Source organism: Salvia splendens, chromosome 21 (genome assembly GCF_004379255.2).
Source record: "Salvia splendens isolate huo1 chromosome 21, SspV2, whole genome shotgun sequence".
In the NCBI taxonomy this organism is placed as follows: Eukaryota; Viridiplantae; Streptophyta; class Magnoliopsida; order Lamiales; family Lamiaceae; genus Salvia; species Salvia splendens.
The window spans coordinates 20,499,562-20,513,195 of record NC_056052.1 but is presented as its reverse complement, the minus strand read 5'-3'; the positions used below and the strand labels follow the sequence as shown (position 1 = coordinate 20,513,195).

General features: G+C 39.4%; 1 protein-coding gene and 1 long non-coding RNA gene across 7 annotated transcripts; one reads left to right on the top strand and one right to left on the bottom strand.

The window, feature by feature from the left end:
* The first annotated feature begins 2,869 nt into the window (after window positions 1-2,869).
* Window positions 2,870-5,073, top strand: LOC121785068. Of its 2 annotated transcripts, none has more exons than XR_006046896.1 (2): window positions 2,870-4,161; window positions 4,846-5,073. It is a non-coding gene; the product is annotated as an uncharacterized LOC121785068 (long non-coding RNA). The 2 variants fall into 2 exon arrangements; XR_006046897.1 differs by having other exon boundaries at window positions 4,488-5,073.
* A 671-nt stretch (window positions 5,074-5,744) lies between these two features.
* On the bottom strand, window positions 5,745-10,295 carry LOC121785405 (O-fucosyltransferase 39-like). 5 transcript variants are annotated; one of them, XM_042183818.1, is made up of 10 exons: window positions 9,671-10,295; window positions 8,613-8,679; window positions 8,421-8,498; window positions 8,169-8,242; window positions 7,960-8,048; window positions 7,609-7,812; window positions 6,883-7,153; window positions 6,557-6,784; window positions 6,282-6,479; window positions 5,745-6,196 (listed from the first exon to the last, which is right to left on the bottom strand). In XM_042183818.1, the coding sequence occupies exons 1-10, from the start codon at window positions 9,803-9,805 to the stop codon at window positions 5,987-5,989; spliced, it is 1,554 nt and encodes a 517-aa protein (XP_042039752.1). In that variant the 5' UTR covers window positions 9,806-10,295; the 3' UTR covers window positions 5,745-5,986. The 5 variants fall into 5 exon arrangements, with proteins under 5 accessions (XP_042039752.1, XP_042039750.1, XP_042039754.1 ...); XM_042183816.1 differs by having other exon boundaries at window positions 8,421-8,502; window positions 8,617-8,679; XM_042183820.1 differs by having other exon boundaries at window positions 8,169-8,239; window positions 9,671-10,294.
* Between the last annotated feature and the right edge of the window lie 3,339 nt (window positions 10,296-13,634).

Below are 13,634 nucleotides of genomic sequence, written 5' to 3'. Positions count from 1 at the left end.
TTCAGAAAGAAGAATAACAAGGAGCTACCCTTTTGGGTCAACAACATCGTGATACTATATCACGTTCATGAATTCACAAAGTTTGTAACCAAATCACGGAAATTAATTAGTAGAGAATACAACCAGACCAAACTGGTTCGGGAAGAGAGCAAATTACTTTAGACTTGGAGTTGCTAAAGAGCTCAAAGCATGATGGAATAATTATGGTGGAATTAAGAAGAGGGGACTATTCTTTAAAAATTAAAGAGTGTCAACAAGCACATTTGAAAACACTAAAGATCTACTAATGATCTTTGAAGAATATATTATCATTGAAGAGGCAATAGTTTAGGGAAACATGTTCATTCTGAAGGCTATAAATCAAGCAGCTCCGAGTATAGGAGTTCGGTGTCAAGAATTCAGAGAGTCAAAATATTGCTTATATACAGAACGAGTAAAGAAGGACCGTAGTAACTGGAGGTTATCAGAAAACATGAGGGAGCAAGCTCAAAACTATAAGTGATGCACAACCTTGACATAGAAGAGTGAAAATAATGGCACATTACCTTGCAAAAAGGAGTCATTTAAGGTCTTAATTCAACAAAAGTATTTTGATCAAGGGGAATGCGAGAAAATGAAATTCATGGGAATCCAAGTAAGCGTTGTTGATGAATCTTCCTAGTTAACTACGATGGTGATACTCTCTGTTTAATTCTGTATAGAGAATGGTAAACGAGTTATGAGAAACTTTGGTCACAAGCTATTTTCACCTTACGATCACGTCAGATGACCATATGTGGAGATTATGACTCTTTGGTACTCTTGGTTCGTCAGAACGCTCATCTTCGTAACACACCGTTTCTGTTTACTTATTATTGTAGAGCTAGGTTCTTTGTTTACATGGTAATCTTATTCTCTTGCTATGTATGTATACATCGCTTAGTGGGATCAAAGGTATGATCCTTTGGAGTGATTAGATTGTCTTTGGAGTGATTGGATTGTCAAGAAAGACAATGACTAACCCAGATTATTCGTGTCATTGGGACGTAAAAAAAAAATTGCCTTTAGCCCCCACCATCTTTCTAGAAACATCGTTTTGTTTTGTTCTATGCTGGATTGCTTTTCTCGTGACGAAGTTTCTTTCTATCGCGTCCCTTTTCTTTTCGTCGCTCGGGAAAGCGAGAAATGTTCATACTGTACTTCTAAGTTCGAGTTCATATTGTTTTCTAGAAGGAACACATAACTAAGTATTCTAAGTTCTTGGAAATTTTGATTTCCCCATTCTAGCAACATGATTCAATGATTACTCAAAAAGAGGTATCATTTCACAAACTCAAAAAGAGACATTATTTCAACAATTGGTATCAGACTAGTACACTTTATACTTTCATATTTCAGTACCTTTTTCCATTTAGGAGATTTACTTTTTTTTTAATGTCTGACATTCGCAGTCTTTAGCCAAGAAAAGACATATTAACTCTTTCTTTAAGCACGCTACCAAATCAAGAAACATCAACTCTTTCTTTGAACTTAGTATTTTCATCTGTTCACTCAAATTAACTGCATGAGTTATTTCTTCATTTCAAACTTTCAAACATCTTGACTTTCTTTAGAAAAAGAACATTTTACCTTTTTCCTCGTTGAGCGCGATTGGTGAGAGTGCTAAGAGCATTTTCATCGATTAGACAGTCTAGTGGAACAAGGCTAGACCAGGACTTTCAAAGAAGACTCTCGGGTTCAGAGCTAGAAAGAATGCTCTGATACCACTCTGTCACGACCGCATTTTCTAAGGATAGAAAACACGGTTGATCGCGACTTGGGGAGGATTAAAGAAGCGGGGAAGAAAGGGGAAAATCAACACAACTCAACCACAACCCGAAATAAATGGGAATAGCTCGAAATAAATCAGAGTTTTGAACAAAATAGACTTGAGTCTTTTAAGATGCACAACGAAAGCAAATGAACGCGGTTCCATGTATGAAGACATGAACCTCCGAGAGTCAAAATCTGACTGAATTAAATTTCTTGTCTCAATAGCACTTCCTCCACCACTTCGCTGCTCAACCTGCTCATTTAGAAATATATGCAGGGCTGAGTACAAAAAGTACTCAGTGAACACATTGCCGAAAATTACACATATACATTTGAAAATATTGTCAAGCCATCATCACAGTAACACTCGGGGTGTTGTTGAAAAGACCCGAGCTTACTAAAAATATTCACATTGGGTTGCAACCCCTTTTTCTGGTACTTAGCCATATCTGATCACATTGTGCCGTCGAGATGGTGTTCTCGCACGGTCACCTTCTCTGCCCATCACGTCAGAGGTATTCTTGTGCCGGGAAGGTGGCCACCTTCCACGGTCACCTTCTCTGCCCAACATGTCAGAGGTATCCTTGTGCCGGGAAGGTGGCCACCTTCCTCGGTCACCTGCTCTGCCCAACATGACAGAGGTAGCTTGTGTACACTAGTCCGAGCGGGGACACCACCCTCACTGGGACCCGAATTCGATTCACATATATCATCATTCATAATTTCTTTGGCCTTAGCCAAACAGATAGGCATCATACAAAACATTTATGGCAAGACCACATCATTAAAATCACGAACATGTGTTCGTGTTATCATAAAATACGATTTGTATTTTTAGTATAAGAAAGCTCACCTTGTTCGCTTAAAACTCCTTAACTTGAATTTTCCTGACTCCACCCTTAACTCACAGAGATAGCCTTTTGAAAACAAACAACGTACTAATAAGACTCGAGAAATTCACATACTTATAGGAATGCATGCCCCTACTTTATTTCTTTTATCATTTGTTCACCGTTAGAAAATTTTAGAAACTTGCATATTAATTAAATTGGGAAATTTAATTAATAGCACTTTTTTTTTTATTAAACTTAATTATTTCTGTGACTTGAGAACGTCGTCTACCTCTTTCTTTCCATTTCCTTAGCAGCCGCCCGAGGCGTAGCGGGGCGATGCTGGTCGGCCGCTTACGCCCATAATTCCTCCGTTAGCTCCTCGTATTTTCCATCATAATATCGAACAAAAATCCTAAAATTTATTTAAGCGCATAATCGAATTATCGCAACTATTTCCCTTTGTTAAGAAAAATTATATATTCCGGACTTGGGATAAACTATTCATACTTCAAAATTATTTCGGGATTTAATTAAATAACTCCTAAAAAATTTTATTCAATTCCATGATTAACTTATCGTAATAATTTCCCACCGAGAATTTATATTTATTTCGGCCTTGGAAATATTATAAAATTAATTAAACAATTCCCCACAATTAATTCAATTATCAACCCAATGATTTATTTATAAAACCCAAATTCTCCACCTTATCTCTCAAATTAATTTACTAAAGCCCCAAAACAATTTAATTGGAGCCCAACTTAAATAGATCATCCAATTAATTTATTAAGCCCAGAAATTAAATAAATTCGAAAATGGGCCTCACACTTACTAGGTATTGCAACCCCAAATTAATTTGAAGGGGATTGAGCTCGGATTATAGTTGGGCTCGAATAAATAGTATAACCCATTTAATTAATTCATGAGCCCAAAATCAAATATTTCCCATCCCTTAGCCCAAGTAACTAATTTATTAGTCCACCAAATAAATAAACCCATATACTCCACGCCACTGTCGGTTTCTTCCTCTCTCAACACTATTCACACTTCTTCCCCAAAATGCACAAATTTGTTTCCCAAATCAAAAACTTCCGCCGCCTCACCCCGTTTCACACCTCGCGACGTCGACCAGCCATCCCTCCGTCGCCACCCTCGCACCGCCGTCTGCGTCGTCTCTCCCTCTCTCCCTCTCTCAGCCTCACGCCGCCGCGGATCTGCCTCCATCGCCGATCCGCCGCCACTGCCTCCGTCAGACGTCACTGATCCGTCGCCGCCGGGAGACGCGATGCTGCTGCTGTTACGCCTGGAAGACGCGACGCCACTGCTATCTCGATGATGTCGGTGCAGCCGCCGATTCACCGGAAGAGCTGCTGCTGCTGAGGCGCGTACCCGCCGTCGCGCCGCTGAACCCAACGCCGGTCAGGCCGCTGCTGTTGCCGCCGGGTCAGGCCCGATTAACTCCTATGTCACCCCGATTTACCCCGAAACGTCCCGGGACTAACCCGTTCAGCCGTGAAAGACTCCGACCCCGCGAAAGGTAAGTTCTTTTTATTCGAAGTTATGTTCTTTTTTTTTTTTTTAATCGCAGCATCGATTATGTTCAAATGATTGTGTTATGTGTGGGAAAGGTGGATGATTATATGCTGTGAAACAATTGCTAAAAATTCATACTTGGAATTGGGTAGAAATTATACCTCCGTGAGTAGGACTTGGTTATGGAGTTCACATGGTCAGAAAGGAGATTCCTAAAGCTGAAAATTCCGATTTCTATTGATAGCAATCGTTGGTGTTAGATTCTGAAATAGGAGCAATTTAGGTACAAATCGATAGAGGGATTGTTTACCTTGAGTTGAAATTGTGCAGAGTGGTTCTTGGTTTTTCTTGCGGCAGAGATAGGAGGAAACGGATTGTGCAACAAATATTATAGGGGAATAGGACTTAGTTGTGATGTGGAAGTGAACAAGGTGATTGTGATACGTATAAAAGATGGAGATGGCTGTGAATGTGGCGTGGGCATCAAGTTGCTAACATTCCTATCTATAATTTAAAAGCAGCAATTTAATGCTCTGTCTGAAAAAAAAACAATTCAATGTATCTGTCTTCTTTCTCATTTTTATTTTATTTTATTTGTTTATTAAATTTTATTATTTGTATATTTATTTACTTATTTATTTAATTTGGTATAGCAAAAACCCAGTTTAAGCTCGTGGCTTTGGTGTAGGAAAACAAATAACATCCATAGTCTTCCCTGATGATGTACCGGACTTTCTTGGAGTGCGAGCACGACCATTGAACGGGCTGCATGAACTTTTCTCTAATTGTAATAGATAAGGATTTAATAAATTTGTATAATAGTAATTTAGCGGACTTCGGAGATATGCCGTACATTATAACTTTTTATTTGGTGTTACTTTTTTTTTTTTACTTGAAATATTCGTTCAAGAACGAAGCAACGATTATTTATAATTCCAAGATCAATTATTATACATGAAAATGGCAGATTCGAATACTACAACGATCAATTATCATTTATCTTTAGGCAAATAAAAAATAATAAGGTACGAAAGTTCGGGTTGTTACAATGGGACACTAATAAGCTTGGAAATGCTGCCACTAAAGCCCCCAATCCCGAGGAGAAGCTCCTGGAGGGCGTCCCGTCTACTTCGCAAGTTAACAAGATGCAAAACAACAGGCGACACCAGCTCCTCCTCCAACCAAACCTCCTTCTCTGGAAGAGAACATAGTTCTTGGTGTTGCGTTGGATGGCTCGAAGAGAACCCTTCCCATCGATGAAGATACAAACCCTGAAGATATGAAAGAATTGGCTCGGTTGCATAGTGGCAGTGGGCCTGCAGTGACTCGTATGGAAAAGAAGGATACTAAACAGTCCAATACAACAGGATCTCCAAGTAGTGATCAGAAAGATCAGCAAGATTAGTTGAATCCTCAATCCTTCCATTTTTGCACTGTTGTAATTTAGAAACTGTAAATAGTCATCCTTACATAATACTTGTGATAATTTACAAAGTATACCATCTAGAGTATAAATTTATACCAACTAAATAAGAAATATACAAAACATACAAAGCAGGCATGAACACAAGAAACAAACCAAGCTTATGACAGATAAAATAATGAGGGATTAGATTCAATAAAGTTGTATGTTACACCACCACACCAGCATCTGCTACACAAGAATCTGCTATAATTTAAACTCGAATACATAATTTACAACCCTCAAATGAATCTATCGCGGAGTGACTGTGCAGTTCGTGACGTGCCCTCTTCTATAACTAAATGCAGAATGGGTTGTCGTTTATTTATAAATAGTACGAGATTGATATAGTGAGTCGTAAGGTGCCTCAAGCGTTGCACATGCAATCAGGAGCGGGGTAAGTGTATATGGACTGTGTAGGTTTGCGTAACCTCAGCTGTCCTTGCCTGTTCTTGTGCCCTCCAACGACAGCTTCTTCAAACTCCGGCCAACTCAGGCTCTTGTTCAAGAAAAGCTGCCCTAGCAACGCCATGTTTGGCCTTATGGTCTTCTTGTTTTCATATGTTCGATGCCCCACCTGAGAATCCACGAGAACTCCGGAAATTAATCAATCACTAGTTTGATGCAATGAGAGAGGGAGGGAGGGAGAGAAAGTAGCTTACAACAGCATTATGCATATTTCCTGGCGAAGCAGAAATAAAGATATCACTATGCATGCTGACATAGTAATCAACTGCTGCTAACAATGAAGCCTTTCCTTTAATCTGAGCTCTTTCTTCTGATGATGCCAGGCTCTTTTTGTCCTCCATAAGTGGAAACAAACTCCACAACGTTGAGATCCTAGCTTCCCCTCCATATACCTAAAATAGACGAACGACATGAAAATAAACTCCATTGGAATGCATATTAGTTACTAAGGTTAATATCTGTTACTAACCTTATGGGATGCTAGATACAAGCGTGTACTGTTGTCGAATCCCAAAGCTGCCAGCAGCAATCCAATCTCTTCCGGAGTCAATGGGCACCGCCCTCGACTCCTTAACTCCTCGTCAGTGAATTGAGAATTTAACACCCTTCCCTGCCAAATAACCTGTCGGTACTTGGCCAGAGCCAACTTCTCAGCCTTGCCTCCACCAAAGTCACATGCCGAGTGGGCGGCCATGTCCTGACAAATACATCCAGATTTTAAGCATTCATTCTATATACTATGAGAAACACTTGAGAAGTTAGGTCACAGTGATATGAATGAGAACAGCAGAAGACCTTGTCAAAACGAAGATGGAGAACAACAAACTTTCCAGTCCCTTGCCAGCCTTTAGCGTCGGTTACTTTCTGTATGTAGTTGGTGCCATCTGTACCACTTGAACTAGGAGAATTCCTGAGATGACTTACAAGAGAATCCCCAAGAGCTCTGATATGAGGAACAAAAACCAAAGCCTGAAAGTTGACTTTGCATCGTAGTCGTTGGATCTCCTCAGGCATATTGTCGAAGGCCAGACGGTGAGAAAATGGTGCAATTGCAGCAATTCCATAACTGGACATTCCAAAGATGCTAAAGTTACACATTGACAATGAAGTGCATAACTAGAAAAAAGAGGATTTTTCTTTCTGGTCAGCAGGGAAACATGCCAATAAATATTATGCTTTCGAGTTCTATTAGCATCATACTGACAGAGTACTCTAATACAACGGTGAATCTCTTCATCCATGAGAATTTATCATATTAGAAAAGAGCAGTGAGCCTGCATTCTTTTTATAATAGATAACATGAGCTTTATACTCTTGAACGAACCCATCAGAGCTAATATATAACTGAAAACTTTTGGAAGTTCAAAATAAAATTATACTACTATAAACTAAGGATACCTTACGACATGCCCTAAAAATTGACAATTGAAACGAAGGGTGATATTACAATGAGCACGTCATGAAGATTATGCATCAATGTAATTAAATAGACTTGGAAAATATTAGCTCTGGTTTACCAACCTCTCCAAGACAGGTGAAACATTCTCCAGATACCAGTTTGTGGAAGCATGAACAGGTGCTGTTTTAATCCTGGTAGCTCGAATTGCTGTAGCGTAATACTCCCGCGTACTCCAAAAATATTCAGCAGGTAACTCTCTAACAATAGATACGTCATCTTTCAGCACGTTAATGAAGTGATCCACATCATATATATCCGTGAATGTGCTGCAAGGAGACAACGAGAGTAATAGGTCTGATCCCATCAGTTACAGTTACAGCTTTTGGTTTCAACTGAAAATTAACAAGAATATGCATTTGTATCATAGTGCACTAGTATAGAAGGTATGAACAGATGAACTTATAAAAATTTACCTTGAATCTTTCCAGACAGGATTTACTTCAAGATATGGAATTATGAGAGTTGCATTCAAAATTTTGGCTACAGCAACTGCATCACAAATCTTTAACAACAAAAGCACATACATCAGAGAAAGGAGACAGACTAATTCCAAATTCCAATCAGGTAAGAAAAAACTCTTTGACTATGCGTTATACGCGTTATAATAACTCGAAGTACTTACTCCCATTCTCTGCTGATTTAGCCCTCCATCAAGGAACACCTGAATATATCCCTGAGATTTCTCTGGCAATGCTGCTTCACACGAAAAACCAATTATTAAGGAGAATGAAGATGAAATTTTCTTCATATTAAACTTGTTGCACAAACCCCATTATTTTATATATAAAAGTATTTCAAACTTGATAAAATAGAAATTCTATTCCCCTTCTCTGCGTTTATGTGGAATATACAGCAAGAGTTTCTTATGACTTACTAGAGATACCATCTGATCGGATGCAGCGTTTCAATGGTTGTTGAGGCAGCGGCATCCATAGGTCAGCTAGTTGTCTATCTGACTATTACAGAAGGGGGAAATGGAAGGAAAATTAAGCATCAGATACTTGAAGAATCATTAGAAATTATTGTTGCTATGCGCTAAATGATAGTACATCAGATGATGTCTTACTCACACTTTGGCGCTGCAAAGCACTCTTAAGCAAGTGAGAGTGTCTAGGTTTAGGAGCATTCCACTCCTGCACTAGATAAATAAGCTATGAGAATCAAAATGTGTCCATACAATGACATCTCTAACCAACAAGACATGGAATGCAAACAAGAGTGCCTAGCTACAGCACTAATTAAATAGGCTAAGAAAATCAAAACGAATTACTACTCCAATTCCAATAATTACTACTACAACTTTAACAAACAAGATGTAGCCTTGCTTGGTAAACCAGATATAGATATCAGTAATCCAAAATATGAATTATCTAAGATGGTACGTTATCAATATTAAGCCTACACAAAACAATCCCTTGAGTTGCTCTATAGCCAGTTGGTTCCAACATCATTTTTACAGTTGAAGCCAGTCATAATCTATCACCATGGGCATTTCACACTTCAAATTATCAAGCAAGTCTCTCTTGAACTTTTAATCTTTAATCCTTCAAAAAGGGAAGCTTAGCAGATGAGCAACTATTGACGCAATCAATGCAAGTAACTCACTAACCTCCAGGTTCTCAAACTACCCAACCTACCTTCACCAGTTTCAGGTATCAGTATCCTATAAGTGCCAAACGATAATACTTGAGAGAAACATTTTTAACCATGTTTGCATCAAGGAAGTACTTCCCTACTCCAGTAGTGTGGAAGGAAACCACAGGATTCATATTTAAGCTAACATAAGTGAACTGAAAATTACATCCTTCCTTCAGCCCGATACATTCTTTAACGATGTCTCCAAATTGAGGAAGATGAAATCTATTTCACAAAATAACCATTTACCAGTACCCACAAAGCTATGACAAATATTACTAATATCAACAGTATTGCTTCTAACCATCACAAGATACCAGAATACAACAGAGTTTAAAGTTGCAATTTTTTTTACTTTTTTTTTAAGAATTCAACAAGTGCAACTCTCTCTCGCTCAAAACCCAGTATACAGAACTCAGAAAGTAAGCAAATAGGAAGGCACAAAAGCACACAATACAAAAAGCACACAGAGTGAGATGAAGAACATACCGAGAGAAGGGAGGGAAAGGCGTGGCTCAAAGGGGTGAATATGCTCGGAAGAAGAAGGGGCAGCAGCAGGACAAGAGCAGCAGCCATAGCTCCTCCTCTATGGCTATCGCTTTGAGAGAGAGAGGGCTGCCTCATAATAATATAGTGGCTGCTGATCTTTATTCACTGCAACGATATTGTTTTAGTTACAAAAAATAGGCTTCAAGTCTTATTCTCGGAACACTACGCTAAAGCAACTTCGATGCAGGAGAGAGAGAGAGAGAGAGAGAGAGGACGCATCCTCCCTCATTATCAGCCTCACTAAAGGCATCTCAAATGGCCACCTATACTCAAAGACACAGTACTTATACTCTCACCTAAAACAAAAGAATCAAATAAAAAAAGTAGTTTCTGAAACAATTATACCAAGAAATCCACATCTCCATACAAAGATCATTACTTTATCCCACTCCAACATAAAGAAAACAATTCTTGATTCCATAAATCTGGTCCAAGACCGAAAACGACACTAACAAATAACACACTAACAAACATGTTTATGTACAAATTATAATACTAATAATCAATCCAGGTAAAAGCATAAAATCCTAGGCAATTGGAGAGAGAGAGAGATGAATGATGTGGTGGGGGGTGATGGGACCGCGACAGCCCAACGGATAGATTTATTGGGAGGAGAGAGACAGCGCACCTCTATACGTGTCTAAAAAGGAGTGAATCGAGATGTGTGTGAGCTTTCACTTTCCGTGATGCAGTTTAGAGCATCTCTAGTGGGCGGATGTCCCACTCGGACATCCACTAGGTCTTCCCAAAAACATCTCCTGTCACGTCACTAGGACTTTCCATCCCACTGCCACATCACTAGGACATCCCCTTCACAATCCGCATTTTCCATCGCCCTTCCCACTAGGACTTCCCGCAATAAAAAAAATCACAAATTCACAAATATACATAACGGAATTATAATTTTGACACTGAATACGAGAAAATTGTAAATGCTTCATTAAAAAAAATACATAAAAAAAAGAAAAAAATTTACATAATAAAAAAGAAAAAATTACATAATAAAATAAGAGAGAAACTTGTTAACACAAGTGGTGTGAATGAAATGAAGTGCAACGAGCCGTATATATAGAGTTTTTTTTTTAAATTAATACCGGACGTCCGACCCGGACGTCCGACCCACACCACAATGGCGGACGTCCGCCCGCCCGTCGCCCGCACGTCCGAGGACATTCGACGTCCTTACGGGACGTCCGTATCCTACCTTCCACGCCACAATGGCGGACGTCCCGGTCGCCCGTCGCGGATGTCCGATCGGACGTCCGCCATTAGAGATGCTCTTACCTTTAGCCCTCTAATCTCTATTGACTTCACATCGGACCAAAGAAATCCACCACTCTTTTCAGAAAAATGAATGCCCCTCTCTTGCCTTTAGGCTTTAAAAGGATGATATATGTTTCTTTTATCTTCAGCCTCGTATCAATGAAGTTCAAACACAGTAATGAATTATGTAGTTATTAAATCGAGATACGTTATGATGTGCTTGTTTAGTCCCCTCAATAGAGGTCATTTACTACAACTTATGTGCTTGTTTAGTCTTGCTTCAATATTTGGGTCATGTTCATGCCATTTATTTGAGATATGTTGCACTTAATCATTGCGCTGTTGGCTTAAGAATATTTGAACCATTATGAGACAAATGTACCTATCTACTAAAAAAGGAAAAGGAAGAGAGGAAAAATTCTATTTTTGGTAATGCATGTTAATGGAATTCCATTTTAATGAAGGTTTTAGTCGTATTCCGACTAAGGGAGTGACGCATAACACTTATGCGTCGTTAATAGAGAGACGCATAACCATCATGCGTCTTTACTTAGTGACGCATAACAATTATTCGTCTTTCCCTAACGACGCATAACACTTATGTGTCTTTCAGTAGCGACGCATAACCCTTGTGCGTCTTTGCCTAGCGACGCATAACACTTATGCGTCTTCGATCGGGTTTTAAAACAAGCAGAAGGCTTCGCACAGAGCATAAGCAGCGAAGCAGGAACATCGAATGAACATGCGTCTAGGGTCGAAAATTTCCGACGAATCCCAGCAATTTCCGGTGAATTTCCCTCATTTTCGAACATATTCCGGCAATTGTTCTTCAATTTGGCTACATACATCCTTTATTGCTTAATTTGTGTAGGTTTTCCGTAATTTAGTAAAATTAGGGTTTATGATGAAATTGATGGATTTTTGCTCGATTTTTGTTGTTTTGTTGTCTATTTGTGTATTTCATATGCATATAATTCAATGGGTAGAAGTAAGTGATTAAGTTTTTGTAATTGCGCCCCTTTTCTTGCCTATTTGAATCTTGATTATGTCTCCAAATTGGAATATAGCTTGTCGTTGTCAATTGAAGTTGCAATTTAGTTAGATTGTTGAGTTTTTTTGAAAAAAATTGAATCTTGGGTGAATGTTTTGAAGTAGATGGCATCTGCAAGTTCCCAACAGTTATGTTATGGACCTGAGGATCCATCATTACTATTTCATCAAAACGAACACATTTTAGCCTCATTGTTGGCAAATGGCACAGCAAATGTGTTGAGAGTTCGTAGGGCGGAAAGTAAGGTTTGGGTAGTGTCAATATATGAAAATGTGAAGTATTGGCTTGATGTATGGGGTTTCAAAGGCGTGGTGAAATGTGGAAGGCCGATGAGGATGGACAACGAGCTTATAACTGCCTTGATCGAGCGCTGGAGGCCTGAGACACATTGTTTCCACCTACCAGTTGGAGAAGTAACCTTACAGGACGTGCAAAGCCTGTGGGGTTTGAGAGCAAACGGTCGTGTTTTCACTGGCCGTGACTACCCTATTGGATATGAAGATTGGCCCAGCAAGTGTCGAGATGTGTTGGGATGGATACCTGACGCAGAAACAGAAACGAAGCAGGGTGGTTTGTTGATTACATCTCTGATCCACCAAGCGACGATACCTTTGGGTGATGGGCTGCATGAGTATGCATACATCCAAAGAGCACGTATACATGCTCTGATCTTGTTAGGGGGCTTATTATACCGGACACCACAGGGTGTAAGGTCCCCTTTATGTGGTTAAATGCATTTGACGATCCGGAAGAAGTGGCTAATATCAGTTGGGGTAGTGCTGCTTTAGCCTTTCTATATCATTATTTGTGCGAGGCTTCTGTAGGCAGGCAGAAAAGAGATGTGGGTGGACCTATGGTTCTTTTGCAGCTGTGGGCGTGGGAAAGAAGGCCTACATTGAGGTCAGCCTTCTTGATATCGCTTATGCACACGCCGTATACCCCGTGTGGAGCCAAGTAATGTATATTTTACATTAACTCACTTAATTATGTACTTTTTTTGGTAACTTTTGACATTAATATTATGTATAGGTGGCACGGAGTTACTGAAATTGAAAATGTTCTCCGACATTCAGTAGCTCATTATCGTGATTAATTATCACTGATTCGTCCCGGCCAGGTGAAATTTATTTTTGTTGTCTTAGTTAATGAATTTACTATAATATGAAATTAATTGTGATTTATATATTATTTTTTTGTAGTTTCTGTGGACACCGTATGCAGATTGTATCCTGCCTGATTACTGCATTGATTCGACTGCATCCTTCTTGTGCGACACTTATTTGGTGTGCTGTTAATTTGTCGAGGCACACGAGGCTGGACGTGTTTACCGACAATTTAACCGCTGCCAGCGTATTCCTCAGTACTGTGATAGGATGCTACATAATGCCGGGCATTTGAGTAAAAGTCACCGTCGTGGGAGGAAGGGCGCTGATTGGGCTAAGGTACATAAGTTCTTCATTGATGAATGAGACTTGAGACACGACAGGTTCCAATCAACTTTTGACCATGCAGCGACGACACCAACATCAGCAACATCTACAACATCTCTCTTCTCATTCATACTACGATTAAAGCTCATATGCTCCACCC

Bases quoted from the DNA above. Each gene is read 5' to 3' on its own strand.
- LOC121785405 (XM_042183818.1), bottom strand. From the start codon at position 9,805: ATGAGGCAGCCCTCTCTCTCTCAAAGCGATAGCCATAGAGGAGGAGCT. The intron at 7,813-7,959 runs GTAAATTTTTAT...GTCTCCTTGCAG, and splicing joins CCTGTCTGGAAAGATTCAAG to CACATTCACGGATATATATG. The intron at 6,480-6,556 runs GTTAGTAACAGA...CGTCTATTTTAG, and splicing joins TGTATCTAGCATCCCATAAG to GTATATGGAGGGGAAGCTAG.